The following is a 22,472-nucleotide window of genomic DNA, read 5'->3' as shown; positions in this document are numbered from 1 at the left end:
AATGGGTAAACAAAATGTTATATACATACAATGGAGTATTATTTAGCCATAATAAGGGATGAAGTTCTAATACATGATACAACATGGTTGAACCTTGAAGATATCATGTCTAGTGAAATAAGCCAGACATGAAAAGAATGAATACTGTATGATCTCACTGATATGAAACAATCAGAACAAGCAAACTCACAGAGCCAGAATCTAGAATATAGGTTACCATGGGCTGGGCTGGGAGCAGGCAACAGGGAGTTAATGCTTAAATTGTACAAAATTTCTCTTTGGGTTGACTGTGAAAGCAAATTAAAAGCACTGAATTATGTATGTAAATGTGGTTAAAAAGGGAAACTCTAGGTTATATAAATGTTACTAGAATATTTTTTAAAACTTCGTTTCCCGGTGCCTACCCATGCAAAACAAAACACAAGACTGTAAACACAGTGAACCCTATTGTAAATAACGGACTATAATTAATAGTACAATTATAAAAATGTTCTTTTATGAATTAAAACAAACGTACCACATTAAAGCAAGGTATTAGTAATGGGGGGAGCAGGAGGTATTTGGGAACTCTACATTTTCTGCAAACCCACAATTTCTGTAAATGAAAAAAGAAAGTGGTAGAATGCTTGCCTTCCATGCAGGAGACCTGGGTTTGATTTCCGGACTGGAGAAAAAGAAATTAAACAGCAATTTTCCAAAGTAATGAAAAATAAAAATTAAAAAGTGATGTTTTCTGAAACTGGTATACTCTAGCATGTAAAAATACACAGAAAGTACTCAACTAAGGAAAAATGGAGAAAAAAATTTGGAGGAGAGAAATAGGAAACTAAAGTACACTTTTCTTCATGTGAGACTTTGTTTAATTAGCCTTATTTTCCAAGCTGCCATTTTTGGCAGTTTGTACTCCTGACGCTTCATTTCATCATCTTCATGATTTTCTGGAAAGGAAAGACTTGCGAGCAATTGAGGCAGAGCAGTGTTGGAACACATATGACACTGTGAACCAAGAAACCTGGTTTCTAGTCCTAGCTCTGTGATACCATCTCTCTGGCTTAAGTTTGATCATCACCAAAATAAGGAAGCTGCACTGGATTGTGTTCCTTGGTGATGGATGCCTCTGGAACCCCTGAGAAAATACTGAGCAAATGTAACTTTAACCCAAGCCCCCATTCCACCAAAGCAGTTCCATATTTGTCTTTTTATATATCAAAATTCCCTAATATCTTATTTGGTAAAATGAAAGTGCTGCTGTTTTTAACAAATTAAGTTTAGAAGCTTAGGGGACTAAACACAGGCAACTGTTCAAGCCATTTCTTACTCCAGCATGCTATAAATCTATAGTTCTATGCTTTTACTTTAACATCTTGATTTTGTGCACTTCAAAGTAGAGACTAATTTTTCTGCCAAAATACAAAAAATTGAATAAACTAACAGAGGCAAAAGTTAAGAATCAAAGGAAGTGCCATTCGAACACCTTGCCACCCAAAGGAATTTGATGAATGCCATGGAAAGTATTTCCTCAACAAATTCCAAATGTGCTTCCTGTACTCCTCCCAGGCAAGTCAGTGGTGTGACATGTTCCTCACATGTGCAAATTTGAACTCAGCATCCAAGGAATTAATGCACTATACAAGAGACTTTAATTAGAAACAGAATAAATTTATCCTCTAAAGTGCTTTATCTAAATATAAAGTGAATATAGATATTTAGATTTTCACAATGACTGCTTTTATCTAGAAAGTTAGAGAAGAGTATCTTAAAGAACACAACAATTCAGATGCAATTATTTCTGTGGATAGTTTTAACTGAAATTTTTCCTATTGTAGAGATTTCATGTTATTTTTGAGAGCTAAAGAAACTCAGCAATATTTATTAACGTTTTCATAATTCAAAAGTAAACAACAGCAGGATACACCTTTTCTCAAGTGCTCATGGATCATTCTCAAAGATAGACCATATGCTGGGTCACAAAGCAAGTCTTAACAAATTTAAAAAGATTGAAATCTTACACAACACTTTCTCGGACCATAAAGGAATGATGTTGGAAATCAATAATAGGCAGAGTGCCAGAAAATTCACAAATACGTGGAGGCTCAACAACACACTCCTAAACAACGACTGGGTCAAAGAAGAAATTGCAAGAGAAATTAGCAAATACCTCGAGGCGAATGAAAATGAAAACACAACATATCAAAACTTATGGGACGCAGCAAAGGCAGTGCTAAGAGGGAAATTTATTGCTCTAAATGCCTATATCAGAAAAGAAGAAAAGGCAAAAATTCAGGAATTAACTATCCATTTGGAAGAACTGGAGAAAGAACAGCAAGCTAACCCCAAAGCAAGCAAAAGGAAAGAAATAACAAAGATTAGAGCACAAATAAATGAAATTGAAAACATGAAAACAATAGAGAAAATCAATAAGGCCAGAAGTTGGTTCTATGAGAAAATCAATAAGATTGATGGGCCCTTAGCAAGATTGACAAAAAGAAGAAGAGAGAGGATGCAAATAAATAAGATCAGAAATGGAAGAGGAGACATAACTACTGACCTCACAGAAATAAAGGAGGTAATAACAGGATACTATGAACAACTTTACGCTAATAAATACAACAATTTAGAGGAAATGGACGGGTTCCTGGAAAGACATGAACAACCAACTTTGACTCAAGAAGACATAGATGACCTCAACAAACCAATCACAAGTAAAGAAATTGAATTAGTCATTCAAAAGCTTCCTAAAAAGAAAAGTCCAGGACCAGATGGCTTCACATGTGAATTCTACCAAACGTTCCAGAAAGAATTAGTACCAATTCTCTTCAAACTCTTCAAAAAAATCGAAGTGGAGGGAAAACTACCTAATTCATTCTATGAAGCCAACATCACCCTCATACCAAAACCAGGCAAAGACATTACAAAAAAAGAAAACTACAGACCAATCTCTCTAATGAATACAGATGCAAAAATCCTCAATAAAATTCTAGCAAATTGTATCCAACAACACATTAAAAGAATTATACATCATGACCAAGTAGGATTCATCCCAGGTATGCAAGGATGGTTCAACATAAGAAAATCAATTAATGTAATACACCATATCAACAAATCAAAGCAGAAAAATCACATGATCATCTCAATTGATGCAGAGAAGGCATTCGACAAGATTCAACATCCTTTCCTGTTGAAAACACTTCAAAAGATAGGAATACAAGGGAACTTCCTTAAAATGATAGAGGGAATATATGAAAAACCCACAGCTAATATCATCCTCAATGGGGAAAAATTGAAAACTTTCCCCCTAAGATCAGGAACAAGACAAGGATGTCCACTATCACCACTATTATTCAACATTGTGTTGGAGGTTCTAGCCAGAGCAATTAGACAAGAAAAAGAAATACAAGGCATCAAAATTGGAAAGGAAGAAGTAAAACTATCACTGTTTGCAGACGATATGATACTATACGTCGAAAACCCGGAAAAATCCACAACAAAACTACTAGAGCTAATAAATGAGTACAGCAAAGTAGCAGGTTACAAGATCAACATTCAAAAATCTGTAGCATTTCTATACACTAGTAATGAACAAGCTGAAGGGGAAATCAAGAAACGAATCCCATTTACAATTGCAACTAAAAGAATAAAATACCTAGGAATAAATTTAACTAAAGAGACAAAAAACCTATATAAAGAAAACTACAAAAAACTGCTAAAAGAAATCACAGAAGACCTAAATAGATGGAAGGGCATACCGTGTTCATGGATTGGAAGACTAAATATAGTTAAGATGTCAATCCTACCTAAATTGATTTACAGATTCAATGCAATACCAATCAAAATCCCAACAACTTATTTTTCAGAAATAGAAAAACCAATAAGCAAATTTATCTGGAAGGGCAGGGTGCCCCGAATTGCTAAAAACATCTTGAGGAAAAAAAACGAAGCTGGAGGTCTCGCGCTGCCTGACTTTAAGGCATATTATGAAGCCACAGTGGTCAAAACAGCATGGTATTGGCATAAAGATAGATATATCGACCAATGGAATCGAATAGAGTGCTCAGATATAGACCCTCTCATCTATGGACATTTGATCTTTGATAAGGCAGTCAAGCCAACTCACCTGGGACAGAGCAGTCTCTTCAATAAATGGTGCCTAGAGAACTGGATATCCATATGCAAAAGAATGAAAGAAGACCCATCTCTCACACCCTATACAAAAGTTAACTCAAAATGGATCAAAGATCTAAACATTAGGTCTAAGACCATAAAACAGTTAGAGGAAAATGTTGGGAGATATCTTATGGATCTTACAACTGGAGGCGGTTTTATGGACCTTAAACCTAAAGCAAGAGCACTGAAGAAGGAAATAAATAAATGGGAACTCCTCAAAATTAAACACTTTTGTGCATCAAAGAACTTCATCAAGAAAGTAGAAAGACAGCCTTCACAATGGGAGACAATATTTGGAAATGATATATCAGATAAAGGTCTAGTATCCAAAAGTAAAGCAATCAGTTTTTTTTTGTTTGTCTATAGCAGCAGGAGGAGAGAAGGGGGGGGGGGGGGAGCCAGAATAGACCTCAAAATTAAACAAAGGCAAACAACCTTTTCATTTCCTTCAAGGTTTTCTTGTTTTGTACCCAAACAAGTGTCTTGACCCCAGATTGGTCTACAAAGAAATAAAAAGACCTTACTGTGCAGGGTGAGTAACAGTAGCATTTTCATATTTTGTGATGTTACCACAACACTGAAGTGAAATATGTTTTAGTTTAAATGCTGAATTTTTTAAGCACCTGATTAAATCTGTTACACGCTTGATATAAGCCTCCATTAAGTTCAAAGGACATCATGACATTTTGCAAATTCACCATTATCTGTAATCTGAAATTCATCTGTATGATTTCAGGTCACTTAGTAACCAAAATACAACCATCTCACAAAGAAAAGTGGCGATGCCAAAGAATTTCTCCCAGAGCATGAATGGAAGTCATGAAAATCCCTTCTCTTCCTGTTCCCAGTGTGCCTGTCAACTCCCCAGATGGTGCCACAGAAATTATCAGATGTGATTCCCACCTCTGATGAACAAACAAATAGCAGAGAGGCACTATACTACTAGCTTGAATGCAGTCCAGAAAAGGGGTCAGCCTCCTTCCTTGTTCCACAACAATCCCTGATAGAAAAATGTGAGAAAGACACCTGATCTGCATCCACCAGGGCTCAAACTGCTTGCCAATTCTTTCAAGAAGGTACACGGCCCTAGCTCAAAACTTCAGTTGCAGAAGGATAGGGTGAACAAAATACCCATCTGTAGTTACTGTAGTACTCAACAATAGAGTTCTCCTTAAGGTCAGCCTAAAACCTGGACACAGGCAATTAATGTATAAATCCCAGCAAAGGAACGGTCTTCTCAAAATTGGCCACGGTGTCCCTAGCACAGCCAACTTGTTTAGAGCGTTAATGTACACAGAAGATACTGAGAAGACTCCAAGGGGCCTCTTTAAACATGGCCAGAGGGCATGTTTAAAGAGAAGTGCATCCTGTCCCAACATCCCTAGGCACTCTTAGATTCTTAATACAATATGGACACTTTTCATTTATAACTGGTCAGAACAAAATGCGGTTTCCTTCCCTGAACTGCTTGGCAGTCAATGCTGCATGTCAATTGTCCCTGGAGATAAGGTGAGTGGAATGTGATTATAATAGTTTAACTGCTCCATAAGAGCATCTCCACTGTAGCTGCCTGTCATGTAAGGTATATACGTACTGCACATGCACAAACCACACACCATCTCTTTGTCCTACCCTCTGCTTGAGCCCTACTACTTTTAATGTTACAAAACCTTCTCCTTTTCAGTGCTGAATGACACTGTCAATCCGTACAGAAAAGGAAGAGTTCCTGGGTCCCTGATGAACAACAGGAATAAAGCAAGAGTTACCTTGGTCCATGCTCCAAGAACTGGTTGATGCTGTAGAAATGCTTTATTATCCCCCTTGAGATTGTAATGCAAACTAAAAGGCTACTTCAAAGTCTATTGCTCTTCTTCCTCCAAAGTTCTAATTTTTTTTAAAGTTGTATTTATAGGATGGAGGCAAGTTATATCTATCAAAAGGGGTTGTCTCCTCCTTTCAGAGGTAGGATGTATCTAATTCACTACACCTAGCTACAAAAAGGAAATAAAATTAAGCCCAATGGGGAAACTAATAGCAAATTAAGTCTTTGTGGCCTCAAATGCAAATGAGCCATAGCTTAAAGTTCTGAAGCTCAAGGGGAAACAAACAAAACCTAACATTTGTGGAACAAAGAAATTCACAAGAAATGAGGATTCAATATAAAGAAACCATTCCCCTACCCCCAACCCTGACCCAGTACAGATGAAGGCTGCCACTGGTGACATTCTGAAGAGAAGCAAGCATAGTAAGTGAAACAGACACTTCAGTACAAACTGAAGAAGGAACTCTGAGATGGGCAAGTTGTGATTGGGAAAGAGAGAACAGAACTAAGGTGCCCCCAACTGTCTCCTTTAATAATGATGTCAAAGCAGAAATAGCTACAGCGACAGCACTCCCAGGACCCTTGACAACTAAAAATACACACTCTCGTCTCATTCTCTACAGACAAGCAACAGTAATTTATTAGACTTTCCTTTATTGTGACTAATATGACACAATGTAATGGGAGGTTAAAAGCAAGAGTTTTGGATTAAGGAAAAGTCTGGATTCAGGTGCCAGCTCAGTCACTTCTTAACTTACTCAAATTCTAAAAGTAGCCAGATATTTCTTAGTCAGTAAGATGGAGAATATACTCAGTCTCCTAGAGCTGTTGTGAGAATTAAATTAAACAAAATGACAACAAAAAAAGCATGTTAAACACTTAGCACTTAGCACGGTGCCTAGAACATTCTACACACTTACACTATAATTATTATTATTAAATCTTTTTTTTAGAAAATGTTTTTTCTATTACCATATGTACAACTTAACATTTTCCCCTTTAACCACATTCAGATATATATATTCCAGTGCTGCTAATTACATTCACAATGTTGTGCTACCATCATTACCATCCATTATCCATATTATTTAATTTTGAAAGACCAGATACTCTATTATCACTTACTTGTGGTAATTTTCCTTTTTCTCATCTCTCCAGTTTTTATTTAACTGGTGTATTTTCACAGCTACATATCTTTGCTCTGTTAGGTCAAATGCCTATAAAGAAAAAGAATAAATTTTATTCTAGATAAATTCTAACAAGAATTCAGGCACAAGTTGAAGCTTCTATTCAACAGATCAGCATAATACAAGTCAAAATACATTGTTAAATAAAAACGGTAGCAGATAACAACACATCACATACTTGCTTCAGTTCTACAATCAACTTCTTGAGACCTGTGATCAGATCATTCAAAAGCCCCCAGACACACTGGCATCAAGGGGTTGCGGAAAGAAAGACAAGCATACACCACAAACAGAAAGACAACTCACACCTTAACAGTTATTTCCGAACAACTCTCTTTCCAGTCATTATCTACCCTCATTTGGGACTTTTTCCTTAGGTTGTCTCTCATCCCTTGGCTGACATTAGGATTTTACAAGCTTCAACATTAAGTCCCACCATTTTTCAAATGCAGGGGAACACCACTGTCAGCCAGGCTACATAGTATGCCTTGAGGAAATAATCCCTTAGTATATAGCTCATTGGTACGATTGTTTAGAAAATAATTTTATGATTTGTTATACTGTGTTTACTAAAACAAAAACAAAAAACAGTCCTACCTTTAGTCCCATCTCCCAACCTATGCTAGTAAATCAAAAACAGTTTTAATTCCAACAGTGTCTGATGCTAGTTACAAGTCACTCCTCCAGCATTATCAAGAAAATGGGACACGCTCTCCCCCAAAAGACCACTGCTGCTGGCAAGTCCAGCGTCATCTAGGTAGTGCTATAACATGAGGTGAAAGAGGAGGTAACAGATGATATTGTTTTTTTTTTTTTCTTTTGCGTAGGCAGGCACTGGGAATTGAACCTGGGTCTCCAGCATGACAGGGGAGAACTCTGCCTGCTGAGTCACCGTGACCTGCCCAACAGATGGGTTTCTGAGGAAGCTGGGTATAAATCACAATTTGAAAAGTCAGTCATATGTTAATACAATAGGAGATTCCTCCATACACAAGAATTTATTGAGAACTCCTTTAGAATGTGAACAGTTTTTCTTAGTTTTGTAAGTTTAGATGTAACAATTGCAGATTTTCTTAGTAGAAATATCCTCAGCTTAACTGTCTATACATTGGACAAGTTGTACAGAGTACAAGAAAAACTTTAGACTAGAGTACAAGAAATGTGGTACATAAAGAGGACATGCGTCTGATGACAACTTACAACTTCAGTTCCAACAACAATACCACGAGCTGACAATTTCCACAAATGTACAAATGATGAAGGCCATCAGCACAAGATATACAGGACATGAAAAGTAACGAGTACTGCTCTATGGATCTTTTAAAATGAAACCTACCTCTAGGAAAGGACTGAATGTAAGAGAGGGCCGTGCACATAATGGACAAACTTCTGATTTATACTAAATTTAAATTGGTATTTTTTAAAGTATAAAACTATTAAATTCAGGTTCAGCATTTTATTTTATAGGAGCAGAAGTTTTTCGAACCCTATTTTTCTTACAAAGTCTGAAGTCCATACCACCGTGGCTTTAAAGAGGAGAATCACTTCAAGCCACTTAAAAAAAGACTAAAACCACCTAATTTCTAGGCACACTTGATATTGCAAGTGTCATTTTCTCCAAATATTACACCGCGATATTTCTAAGTCCAAGACACCATGGGCTTTAAGACCCACCACTGATTTTAAGAGGGCTTTTGGAGAAAGGAGAACAAAAGAGTAGTGGCACTAAATGTACACAGCATTGTAAGAAGCATCCAGATTTCAGAAACATTGAAATGTTTAGAGAAATATATTAGAAAAAAATAGGATGATGAAATAAGTAACAAGTAAATGGGAAGTACAAAGAACCAATTTGGATGATTTTGAAAGAGGGAAATAGCAAAACAAGTTTCTACCGTTTTTATCCAAAATGAGAACTAATTATTTACTCAAAAGATTTCTCATATATAAATTCATATGGACACAATACAAATCATTTCAGAGAAGGCTGCACTTTAGAAAACAGGGAATTACCACAGCTGCACATTGAAGATCATTTAATAAATCATCTCCAGGGACCAGAAACATCAAGAGAAATTGTGGACAAGGCACAAAAGAACAACCATAATAAAAACCACCATAATTCCACCACCCAGAAATTACTACTGTTTTTCCTTCCTCTTACCAAAAATTATTTTTCAAAATTGAAAACAGGGCAAAATATTGTATCCTGCTTAGTTAAAAGTTTACTGAAAAAAAGAAAAACGTTTATTGAGAGCGGTTCTCCCAATGATGCCAATTCATAAAGTTTTTGCATTTCAAATACTAGAAATCCACCCACTGTTGCTATTTAAAATGTTCCCCAAGTTGGTAACAAGCAATAATTTGACTCTCAGTCTTTGCACAATGATCATACTTACCTTGTAAACTTCACTGAAACCTCCTCTACCCAAAAGATGTAACAATAAATATCTGTCATTTAGCGTTGGGTGATCTTTAAATCTGTGGAAACAAGAAGAGTGTATTGTTCTGAGGACAAGGACTACAGTTATCCATATTTGCAAAATCTCCAGAATATCTAACATATTATACAAGATTACTCAATTGCGTTATTGCAGATATTTTGATAATCAATACCAATATAACAATTCTGAGGGTAAAAAGTAGTTCAAAAGAGGCAGCAGAATTACAGTCAACAGTATTTATTGTGGAGCTAAAAGACATAGGTGCTAGCTAGTCTCAGCATAGCCACAATTAGCCCTGTGACCTATTCTGACTTTCCTTTCTTTTCCATCTTGCTATAATGTGAGAAGGGTAGATTAAATTAGATCAACAATTTTCAAACTATGCTGTGTGGCTTCTCTAAACCATTCAAGGGCTATTTGCTCTCACCATTCCAAAACCACATCACGGTGAAATTCCAAGGTATTTCACATTACCTTAAAAGCTGACTTGGTAATAAAATGAGTCACATGTTCTACATGCATCCTTTCTCTCTCTAAGACAAAGTCTATGATAGGACTGCTTTCCTCATATGGACTTTTACCTTGTGTTCTTTTCCAACAATCTGGCAAGAAATGAGAGATTCTGGCTAAAATAAATTTCAAGTGTTTCCACCTAGCTTCTGATCTTAAATAATACCACAATTAATGATAAAATTATTTTATTTTGATCTTTAGAAAGTAGTGCCCATGTGGGGAGACAAGAGAATTGCATGGTGGTTGACTTTGGAGTCTACAATTTGGCTCTTCGTTTGGTCTACTTGGGTCTCTGGTCAAGTTAACTTAATTTCTCTAAGCCTGTTTCCAGATCTGTGTGTTGAAGATGACCTACCTCGATGGGTTATCATGAGGATATTAAATGAGAGAACGTAAGCACATACAGCACTGGGCCTGACACATAGAAGAAGTTCAGTAAATAGGCACCAATGCTGCTTGCCACTTTACGGAAAAGTTCATGGTGACACTGGTCAAGCAAAAAAAGTCAAAAAAACGAAGACAAAAACAAAACAAAAAAATCATGTTTCAAAGCCAGAAAAAAAAACAGACCACTGACAGAAGACATTTACCACCTACAACCTACTTTTTCCTGCTTCAATCCCTTAAATGATTCATGAACAAAGGGGGTAATATGCTAAACTGAACAGAGTCTTGCTTAAAAATCTCAATACCTGAATGGCCCCTAAAGATCATTCGGAAACCAGATGTCCCCTCAATCTAATAATCTTTCCACACCATCATACTGCCATGAATGACTCACTTTATCAAAGCTCTGTAGTTAAATATGAATACATAGTGTATTCTAACCATTTACAATTACAAGACTATATTGTTTTAGAAAATCCCTACTCATGTAAAAACATTATAGTGCATGTACATACAAATCTAAATATATTTAATAAATGTAATATAACTTTAATACATTTATTAAACTAAAGCAAATAATAACCATGTTCATAAAATTTTATTACACATAATATAGCTAACTACATTGTAGAATCATTTAGTAAATTAATATTAAGGAAAAACATCATTCTAGACCATTCAATTCATGTCAGAAAGTGCGCAACAATCTCCATCCCAACATACCCCCAAGTTGCTTACTGTGAATTATCTTCATTATGTATCCTTTTTAGTTCCCTGATATGTAGATTCCTAACCCTTTCTAGCCTTTCCAGCTCGGCCTGGATCTCTGCTTCTTCCTAAAGTGAAAAAGAAAGGAATAGACAGCTCAGAGCACAGAGAACTTTACCTTTTCAGTCTCATTTCAAAAACAACAGCAGACACTTTACTTGTGAAAAGCTAAAGGAGAAATTTTGCATTGACAACAGGACTTTTTTTAAGAACCAAAAATTTTAATCATAAAAGTCTACCTCATATAAAACAATATATAAAATTCACAGAGAAGGATAGTAGAGAAAGCAAAAGTTTCCTGCTCCCTATTTTCCATCCCCATCCCCATGTTAACTACTGTTAAAGTTTCTCACATAAGTTTTCAGAGCTGTTTTATGGATATACACAAATGTACACAAACATTTTAAAACAATATAATGAACTAAATTAAAAACAGACAAAAATGAAATCAATTTTTACAAATATCCAGTCCTCTTCCTTAAGTTTGGGTTAACATTTGGTACCTTAAGCTCTGCAAATTTAACAATTTTTGATGATCAAGTGGTAGTGGTGCTGGAGGTGGTGGTGGTGAAAACCAATATGTAAAATCAAAAAAAGAACACCAAGAACAGTTTATTAAGTGCTTATTGATCACCATTTCCATAAACAGCTTCCACCAAAACCTTCATTTAAGAGATGAGCTATCTATATTTAATACATTTGGTGAGGGTCATCCATAACAAATTCTAGAAACTGTGCTAGAATACGGTTGGCAGGAGACTTTCTCTCCTTAGCAAGTCTAGCAAAGAAATAACAGCTGCTATGTGATTTTTCAAAAAAGCACAAGAATTGTAACATCAATTATAGCACTGTTTGCTCTTGTTTATATTTAATTTTCACTATAACAGTAACTACTTATGAAACACTGTATGATGTATACAGAATTATCTACTTATAGCTATCTATGGGAAAAAGTACTCTCATTTGGAAGTCGGAATTGACCTTAAAATGTAAAGATACGAATTTCACCATTAGAATACAAGAAATGATAGTGGCTACTTAGGATTTCTGCAGCTACATGAAACTACTAATGATCAAATGATCAAATGGCTTCAAAGTCAAATGTAAAAAGAAGTAAAGAGGGGATGCATATAAGGTACATGGAAAATATTCAAGTTCAATAAAGGTTATAACCAATGTGTAAATTTTTTAAAAAGCAAACTAAAATTGCATTTTCAGATGGATTTTCATATTGCACTTACCTTTTTAAGATGACCTAATCTGAGTTTGAAGATTTCTTCTTGCTCATGGTATTCTGCTAACGTTAACCTGGAAAACGACAGAAATTTCTGTAAATTATTTTAAATCACAGTATGTGTTTTTAAAAGATAAATGCCAAAGCATGCTATGAAGTATATTTAATCTCTTTGTTAAAATGACTAAAAACTAGGTTATCTTGTAGTCCTCTGACAGCCAAATTACTCTTTTTTTTTTTTATTACATGGGCAGGCACTGGGAATCGAACCGGGTCCTCGGGCTTGGCAGGCAAGCATTCTTACCTGCTGAGCCACCGTGGCCCACCCACTTTTGTAATTTATTAGATGTGATGTGAAATAAAGCCAGAAGTCTAATTTATAAAAAATGGGATAAATAAATGAGCCATGTTCTTACATTATTTATGAAATGAGTCTTGGTAAATACATTAGTCAAATGAAAACTCCTTTGGAGAGGTAAACAAAATTACATGTTTAAAAAGTTTGTAAAAGTGCTTAATAAGTCAATGGCTTTGATTATTCTTGATAATGCTAAGACCGTGGTTCTATAATAACAGAGAAAGCAATGACATTGTAGGAGTCCAGGATTTGGCGTCTGAGGACAAGAGTTCAAGGCAGAATTTGGCCAGTAGCCATGTGACCTTGGGCAAGTACCTTTAACCTCTTAGTCACTGTTTCCTTAAAATGCAGCAAATAGTAATAACCTACCTAACAAAGGTATTGTGTTATTAAGTATGTGAAAAAAATCTATAACATGCTATTTAGAAATAATTCTCAAAGGGCTGACTTAATAGGTAAAGCTGTTTCATGTTCCACCTACCCCAAATTTATCCTTACATCTTAAGAATAAGCATGTGAGAAATAATCTTACCCCTCTATCAAATATTCTCTTCACATTCTAGAAGCACACACATACACTTCAAAATTTTAGATTATATTGTTTATATACTAGTCTAAATAGCAAGAAAAAAGATAAAGCAACTCTATTAACCTAGAAGGGCTACAAAATGGAGCTTTTGAGGTCAGACTCAAAAAAAAATAAAAGAAAAAGAACATACACACTAGAGCTGTAACACCTACGTTGTCACAGTTGCAGAAAAACATTATTCTATTTCATGCCAGTGAAAAAGGAAGAAATAAAGTATAGCTAAGAATTCTCTCTGCCTGAAATAGGTTTAACAGCAAGATAATGTGACTCACTCCAAAACTGCAGAGGCTTCTGGCCAAAGGAATGAGCCAAGTCACAGATACCCTAATTAAAAACTGAAAGAAAGGGCTTCCAGATTAGACTTTACTTACTGGCAAACTATTTGCCTAGGTGAATTTCTAACAATTGCTCTATGGCAAAGAAACAACGCAGGTCCCCTGTGACTCCTAAGCCAGTGGCTTAATGTCCTAGTATTTGACAATTTTCAAACAATACTGGAGGTAGGATTTCTTTAAAAAATAGATACAGGAATAATGAAAGAAGACACATCACTAGATTAATGTGTACTATATATGCCTGGGGAATCTTCCAAATATGGGCTCCAATGAGGAATTTTTGAAGGGAAATATTTTATGTTTAAAATGTACTTTTAAAATATATCAGTTATAAAAATGAAGTGTTTTCCAAGCTATTCACTGTGTATTTATTCATCTGCACATGGCACCTAAATAAACTATGTGCTCCAAAACCTGGGGTTGTATCCTTTAGGTCTGTACTAACAAAGTTTATGACTGGGCCTTGCATGTAATAAGCATTAAGCACAGAATTACTGACTGAATGTTAAGCAAAAGACTCGCAACAGTTATCAGGTATGCATGAGGTTGGAACTGGTGTCAATCCAACTACTCACTGGAATTTCTGGGATATAATGACATCTCTCAGTGGTGTAATACAGGTATTAATATACTTAAGGAGGATTATGGGTTAACATACTTTTGTTAGCCAACATGAAAACACAAAAGAGATACATTTGACAATAAATTATATAATATTATATCTTCTATTTGTGGTTATCTTTGTACTTGAAACTTATTTTCAATTAGGTGATTCCACAATGACAGTTTTAGAAAATTTCTTTTTCCCTATAAAAACTATTTTAGCCATTATAGATATAATGATTATAATACCAACTGTTTTCATGAAAAAATATATTTAAAATTCCAACATCCAATTCAGAAACCAAGTGCAGAAAACATCATCACTTTTAGGCATTGCCTACACTTTTACCTGTACATCCTTTTTACCCTTTTAATTTGAAAGCCTCTTAAAGACAGAAGTGAAGCCTTACATTTCTTGATAAACAATTTCATTTGCCATGTCAATTCTGTATGGTAATAATGCCATGATGGCAAACTACATCCCATGGGCCAATAGGCTGTCTTTGTAAATAAAGTTTTATTGGAACTCATACTCATTCATCTATGTTATCTATGGCTGCTTTCACCTGCAAAGCCTAAAATATTCACTATCTCGCCCTTTATAGAAAAAGTTGGCTGACCTCTGCCCCAGAAAAGGATTCTCTGAGTGAGAAAGAGTATGATGATCAGTTAGGGGAATCTATTATGAAGTTGAAATGGAGAAGGAAAGCATCCATGACTAGGATTTTCTACTCCTTTTGTAACATGGTAGCTATGGCATCATTACTGATTGACAGTGAAAAAAATGACTATACTGCAATTTAGGATACTGGTGTCTCCCTTATGTCTCCAGAAAGGAAAAAAATTTGACGCTGTCAAGATTTGGTTACTGCAGGCTGAGCCCTCATCTTGGAACCGGCTCCTCTGAAGCTTATTCCAGCAAAGAAGAGGCTAAGCCTACTCAAAACTATGCCTGAGAGTCACGCCCAGAGAGTCTCTTTTGTTGCTCAGATATGACCTCTCTCTCAAAGCCAACTTGGCAGGTAAATTCACTGCCCTCCCTAGCTATGTGGGACATGACTCCCAAGGGTGTAAGTCTCCCTGGCAACATGGAACTTGACTCCTGGTGATGAGCCGGGACCTGGCATCATCAGAATGAGAAAGCCTTCTTGACCAAAAGGGGAAGTGAGAAATGAGACAAACTAAAGTCTCAATGGCTAAGAGATTTCAAACAGAGTTGGGAGTTTATCCTGGAGGTTAACTTATGCATTATATAGATACCCCTTTTTAGTTTATGGTATATTGGAGTGGCTACCTGAAACTGTTGAGCTGTGTTCCAGCAGCCTTGATTCTTGAAGACGACTGTATAACTATATAGCTTTTACAATGTGACTGTGTGATTGTGAAAACCTTGTGTCTGATGCTCCTTTTATCCAGGGTATGGACAGATGACTAAAAAATAAATACATAATAGGGGGAGATAAAGGTAAAATTGGGTAGATCGAAATACTGTGGGTCAATGAGAGGGAGGCGTAAGGAGTAAGGGATATAGGAGGTCTTTTTTTTCTTTTTCTGGAATGATGTAAATGTTCTAAAAATGATCACGGTGAAGAACAGACAACTACATACATGATGATACTGCGAGCCACTGATTGTATATAATAGGGTTGGATGATATGTGTGTGGACATTTCTAAATAAAAATATTCAAACACACAAAAAGATTCGGCTATTGGGAAAATGTACTTTTCCTAAAATAACAGCTTTTTTTTCTTGGTTCACTCCTAAGTTTGTGCTTTTAGAACATTAAGTACTAGAACTCTTCCAATAGCCTTAAGTGTTGTGCATTCTTCAGCCTAAAATAGTAGCCAGTCAATTTCCATAAGATAATAGCAATGTATCATAACCTAGAGCCACATACAAACATGACGTCACTTGAATACAAAACTGACATAGTGATTATTATGAGTCGCCAAAGATCATGATGGCAAGTGACACTACTTCTTCCTACTGTTTGAAACATCCAAATAAAGAGCAGGACTAAGAAAACCACTTAACTGAATCTCCTCTCATGAGCTGAGCAAATCAAATCCATTAACGTAAGTAAAAAGAAAGCTTAAATGTAGAAGCCTCCAGAATTTATAATTGTTTTCCCAGGGGTATTCAGTAGGACAGTTATATTTTGCGAGGATATGGTATCTCAGTACACATCAATAAAGAACATACGTTTCGTTTTCAGCTCCATTGGTCTTGCTTTTCCGCTGTTTCTGTTCATTGGTTGCTGGAGGGGCCTGTCCCATGGCAGGAGGTTTCCGCTTTGCTAACATTTTCCGTTGTCTTTCGATCTCTTCCCTCTGTGAATTAATCCTTTCCTGTTGTCTAGAGATATGAGAGATATTGAACAGAGGAGGGAGGTCAAAAAATGTTTCAACATAGCTATAGAACAAAATCCTGTCACCTGTTTATCTGGCAGACTTCAGAAAACATAAAGCCTCTAAAAGAAGTAGAGATTTGATTTTAACTTCTGGATGGAAAAGCTAAATATTGACAATAACAAGTAATTTTGTTTTGTTTTGTTTTTAAATGAGTGTGTGCTTTAGGACACTATAATTATTCTCAAAAGTAAAAAAGTGGCATGAAGCAAGGTCAGAGTAAAGGAACAGTATCAAATTTTTATCGTGACCCTATTTTCTAACTCAGACAATTTTTTAATTCCTTTTTAACATCTAAGGAAAAAACTCTCTGGTATGAATCCACTAAAAGCAAAGATCTGCGTTTAAGGAAGAAAAAAAGTACAAACGCTTCCAAGTGCCTTTCTATTTTTTATTTTGATTAAAGTTTCTGTTGATTTTATCTTTAAAGATTTTAAATTTTAGCATGCTAAAGAAAAGGCCAATCATTTCTTTGGGTCTATATGAGCTGTTACCTATTTCCAAGTCATTCCCACTCACAGAAATAGTGACATATAAACTAAGGTTTTAAAAAGAAGTAAATTCAGAGAAAGCACAATGAAGCCTTGTGACTAGAAAGCACTCCACAGGGATTGGGATATAAAATGAACCAGAATAAACCATAATTTTATGAATTCTCAGATATCCACCTAACACTATTTCCATTAGAGGTTTGTCTAATAAGATGTCTAATTTTTCTGTAAGAAATTAGTCTTAAAACTTGTAGTCAATAAGAACACATAAGAAAAATCACTTTCTCTCCTGTGTATAACATTTAACAAGATAATAAGATTTATATACTTGCTATATGAAAATATACGAGGATTTGAATATTAACTATTGACCTAACAAAGCTAACATTTAGGACAGAATTTTAGCTAGGTTTGCTCTAATATAAAAGAGAATTTAATTTGTAAAAGTTTTTTGGCAAATTCACAGGGCACATTTTGTTCAGGAATTAATATCCAATCTTAATAGCAGCTGCCACTTGTTAAACACCTATCATGTGAAAGACCTACTTAGCCGTAGAACCTGGCTTCAAAATGAACACACAGAAGATTCTGTGATAGGAAACAGAATGCCATACCCATGTGCCAGTTGCTGTGGAAACATCTTTTCACATTTTCTCATTTAACCTTATTCCAAGTCCGCAACATACAAATTATGATCTCTTTTGTACAGTGAGAAAATTGGTCTTTAGAAAAGATAGGTAGCGTGTCTAAGGCCACCCATCACTAATGGCCCCTAGATATTTTCTCCTCATTCACATAAAAGTTTAGTCTATCTGGATTATCTATAAAGTTTCTGAACAATGTGACAATCTGGTTACATCAATGGTTTGTTCAGTAAAATAACTTGTCTCTAAAAATAGTACCAAGAAATACATGGTTGTTGAATGAAGCTGATCTGAATAAGTCTAAGGTATATCAGAATGCAGGGTAAAGGATTGTATCATCCAAATTTTAAAACTTCAATTTCCATGTGAAACTGAAGGGAGAGATGTTTACAGGGTGCAAAATTTATATTTTGGTATGAATTTCCTAATTTAACTTGTATAGTCAGTTCAGTTAAATACCATAAGTATATGGAATCTTGAATAGGGTGTGAGATTTTGTTGGTTTGTCCTGGTTAGTGTGATGCCCCAATAAATCCTAGAGCGATTTGGGCAGTGAATAAAGAAGTATGTGCAAAGTCCCCTTGGAGGTCTGGAAAGGGAGGACATATTCAGTTTCTCTATTTGGAGAATTTCTGATATTCCGCGAGCAGTGGAAACAACCAAATCATTAGGTGAAGCCCTCGGTTTTGGGGTTCACCCCTATGAAAAATTATTCCTGTAAAGGATAGATTAAGCCTACTTAAATTAAGCCTAAGAATCACCCCCAGGGGAACCTCTTTTGTTGCTCAAATTGGCCTCTCTAAGCCAACTCAGCAGGTGAACTCACTGTCTTCCCTCCTACATGGTCACATGACTCCCTGGGGTGTGAATCTTCTCAGCAACATAGGACAGAAATCCCAGGATGAGCTGGGATTCAGCATCAAGGGATTGGGAAAGCCTTCCTCACCAAAAAGGGGAAGAGAGAAATGAGACAAAATAAAGTTTCAGTGGCTGAGAGATTTCAAAGAGTTGGAAGGTTATCCTGGAGGTTATTCTTATGCATTATACAGATACCCCTTTTTAAGTTTATGGTGTACTGGGAGTGGCTAGAGGTAAGTACCTGAAACTGCTGAGCTGTGTTCATGTAGCCTAGATTCTTGAAGACAACTGTATAAAGATACAAGGTTTACAATGTGACTGTGTGATTGTGGAAACTTTGTGTCTGATGCTTCTTATATCCAGGGTATGGACAGAAGAGTAAAAACTATGGCTAAATAAATAAATAAATAATAGGGGGGACAAAGGGTAAAATGAATCGGGTAGATGGAAATACTAGGAGTCAATGAGAGGGAGGGGTAAGATGTATGGTATCTATGAGATTTTTCCTTATATATTTCTTTTTCTGGAGTGATGCAAATGGTCTAAAAATGATCACAGTGATGAACACACAACTACGTGATGAGCCACTGATTGTACACCACATATAGAATGTACATGCATAAAGATTTCTCAATAAAAGAAGAAAAAAATACATATATTGTTGAAAAGGCTATTAATCTACCTTTATGGAGGTTTAACTCCATTCTTTTATTTCTTATCTCTAGAAAAAGCATCCAACTCTTCCTATGTATTTCTGATTAATATAATGTTTTAGGGCAAATGAATTTTCTATAGATTCTATCATTCACCAATAATTACTTTCTTTGATTTGCTCTACAACTGGTTCTTTCACACTTAAAGGAACGTCCGGTTATAATATTCAGAGGTCAACAGACCATCTGTATTATTCTTAATCTGTACCATACACTCCCTTTCTGGAGAGAGAGAATGTGATAAACAACGAATACAGGCTTGGGAGACAAATCCAGCCTCCGATTCTGGCTCTAACACTTACTATCTGAAAGATGGAAAAAAATAAAAAGATATTTAACCTCTCTGAATCCATCTACCCTTGAGATTTAAACAGACTAAAATCTTTAACTCAACTCTCATAGTTGACAGACAATGCTAGTCTCCTTCTGCTTTTATCAGGCTTCCCGTTCTCCCCCTCTTCTTTTCTAGACAGAACCTTCATATTTGCGGAATGATAGAATCTAATTTTTTTTTCAATCTATTCTCAAATGACATCTATTCTATCCTATGCCCTGAACACTGTAGTCATGACAGTGTTTTTCAGATTAAGTACATCTTTTCTTGGAAGATTAACAACATAAAAACAAGACTATACTTCACAGTAGATGTCTTTAATACAACTTATGCTGCCATATCTAAAACATCAATACTGTAAAGCAAGATTACTATAGCAGGGTGTTACAAATAACCATTCATCTTATAATACAATCCCTTGACTTCTATACAAAATAAACTGGGTCAATGAATTAGATGTAAATTTAATAGCAGAATGGAAATTTTAATTTAAGAATTTCCTGCTTGCCTGTAAAATGATTTAGAGATAATGACTTAATCCCACCCCCCCAAGAAATCATCATACACACACATTCAGAAACATATTAATTCCTGGCTGCTGGGCTAAGACGCAGAATCCTCAGGTAAAATCGCAATCTTCCCTCTCACTAGAAGGTCACTGAGAAAAACATTTAACTTATCTAAATATTAGTTTCCTAATCAATACAATTGGTGAAATACCTTTAGCTTATTTTTACCTTCTGAGGAGCCCTGAGTGCAAGGTACTTCCTGGAAATAACTGCAATACATGGTTAAAGTTCAAGAAGCGTTCACTTGGATTATGGAGTATTATGACATTTTTGCCTTTGAAGACTAATTCCACTTAAAAAGACATTAGCAATCACCTTTACTAAACATAAAATAAAACTGATTTTCTATTGTTTTAAGGGACCATTTCTATATTTGATCATTTCAGATTCACCAAGAAAGAAACCCTATAGACATCATTTTTCCAAAGTTCCTGAAACTGCTTAGCTATTTACTACTTAAGAACAAAAGTTATCTAAAGAAGAGTCTATCAGTGGTATTTTGTTTAGGTTTATTTTGGGGATACAAAGTCCAGGTTATGTAACTAAACTGTAACTTCTCTTAGAACAGGAATCATGTCTTATGAACTTTTAAATACCCTAGCACATGACAGTGCTTTCATAAAGTTGATCCTTAAATAAATTATTTCTTGCATTGCATTAATTTTAGAGTGTGTGACCTTCATCACCCATTTAAAGAGAGTATTTTACCTTTTACAGAAGTATTGATAATCTGATAAATCCATTTCAATAAAATCTAAATAACCCTATTTAAAAAATCTTTGTCTGCAAATGAAAATAAGCCAATCAACCTTCAGCAATGTCAATAGTAAAACTGTTTTTCAGACTTTACCCATACTATAAAAAAATACTTGGAGAGGTATTAAAAGACAGATGCACATATTTCCAGACATTCTTTTAACAGTAACAACAATTTAGCAGTTATCTAGACATATTACCTGAATATTCTCCATTAGAATTATAAAAGGTCCCTAGGATTTCATAATTTCTATAACCTGGGAACTATAAAGTGCTATGGACTACCTAGGGAAGATTTGACATTTATAAAATAAACAAAATATATATATATATATTTGGATCACTACGGATCAAGTGAGTAAGAATCAGACGGTTCACAAGAAATTAAATGAGATTTTATAATCCCTTATACACCAGAATAAATAACTAAACACCTGGATTAGCACTATAAAGCTTTAAAATTTCTTTTACGCCCTCTGATAATTCAAATCTCAAACCACAATTTTGTATACAGGTCACATTATATTAATCACATTAATGTTGTCCATTTCAATATAAACAAAATCCTAGGGAAGACTTTTGTCTTGCTATCAACTGTCTGGGATTTATTTAAACTAAAGAACAGTATACCAAGCTTCATGTCCCATGTAGAGAGGGGGAGGGCACTGAATTTGCTTGCCGTGTTGGCTGAGAGATAGGCCACATCTGAGTAACAAAAGACATTCTGTGGGGATGAATCCTTGGCCTAATATTTCTTTCTTTCTTTCTTTCTTTCTTTTTTAGCATAGGTAGGTTACAGGAATTGAACCCGGGTCTCTGGCATGACAGGTCAGAACTGTGTCACTGAGCCACTGTTTCCTGCTCTATTAAGCCTAATTTTTTTTAAATTAATTTTTAAATTAAAAAAAAATCTAACAACACAAACATTCTTACGATCACTCCGTTCTACATTTATAATCAGTAATTCACAGTATCATCACATAGTTGCATGTTCATCATGATGATCATTTCTTAGAACATGTACATTAATTCAGAAAAAGAAATAAAAAGTAAACAAAAAAATTCATACATACAATACCCCTTACTCCTCCCTTTCATTGATCACTAGCATTTCAATCTAGACCTATTTTAAGATTTGTTCCCCCTATTATTTATTTTTATTCCATATGTTTTATTCACGTTGATAAGGTAGATAAAAGGAGCATCAGATGAGGTTTTCACAATCACAAAGTCACATTGTGAAAGCTATATCATTATTCAGTCATCATCAAAAAACATGGCTACTGGAACACA

General features: G+C 35.3%; 1 protein-coding gene across 7 annotated transcripts in view; it reads right to left on the bottom strand.

Annotated features, from left to right (window-relative positions):
* Positions 1–22,472, bottom strand: part of TLK2 (tousled like kinase 2) — a 160,738-nt gene that overhangs the window by 19,257 nt on the left and 119,009 nt on the right. For all 7 annotated transcript variants that reach the window (XM_077163480.1, XM_077163478.1, XM_077163482.1 and 4 more), the window contains 5 exons: positions 16,609–16,761; positions 12,527–12,593; positions 11,256–11,353; positions 9,573–9,654; positions 7,112–7,203 (listed from right to left, as the gene is read on the bottom strand). In XM_077163480.1, coding sequence (XP_077019595.1) covers positions 7,112–7,203; positions 9,573–9,654; positions 11,256–11,353; positions 12,527–12,593; positions 16,609–16,761 — 492 coding nt within the window. The remainder of the gene's footprint in view (positions 1–7,111; positions 7,204–9,572; positions 9,655–11,255; positions 11,354–12,526; positions 12,594–16,608; positions 16,762–22,472) is intronic.

Source organism: Tamandua tetradactyla, chromosome 6, assembly GCF_023851605.1.
Source record: "Tamandua tetradactyla isolate mTamTet1 chromosome 6, mTamTet1.pri, whole genome shotgun sequence".
Taxonomy (NCBI): domain Eukaryota; kingdom Metazoa; phylum Chordata; class Mammalia; order Pilosa; family Myrmecophagidae; genus Tamandua; species Tamandua tetradactyla.
This window is presented reverse-complemented; position numbering and strand designations above follow the sequence as displayed.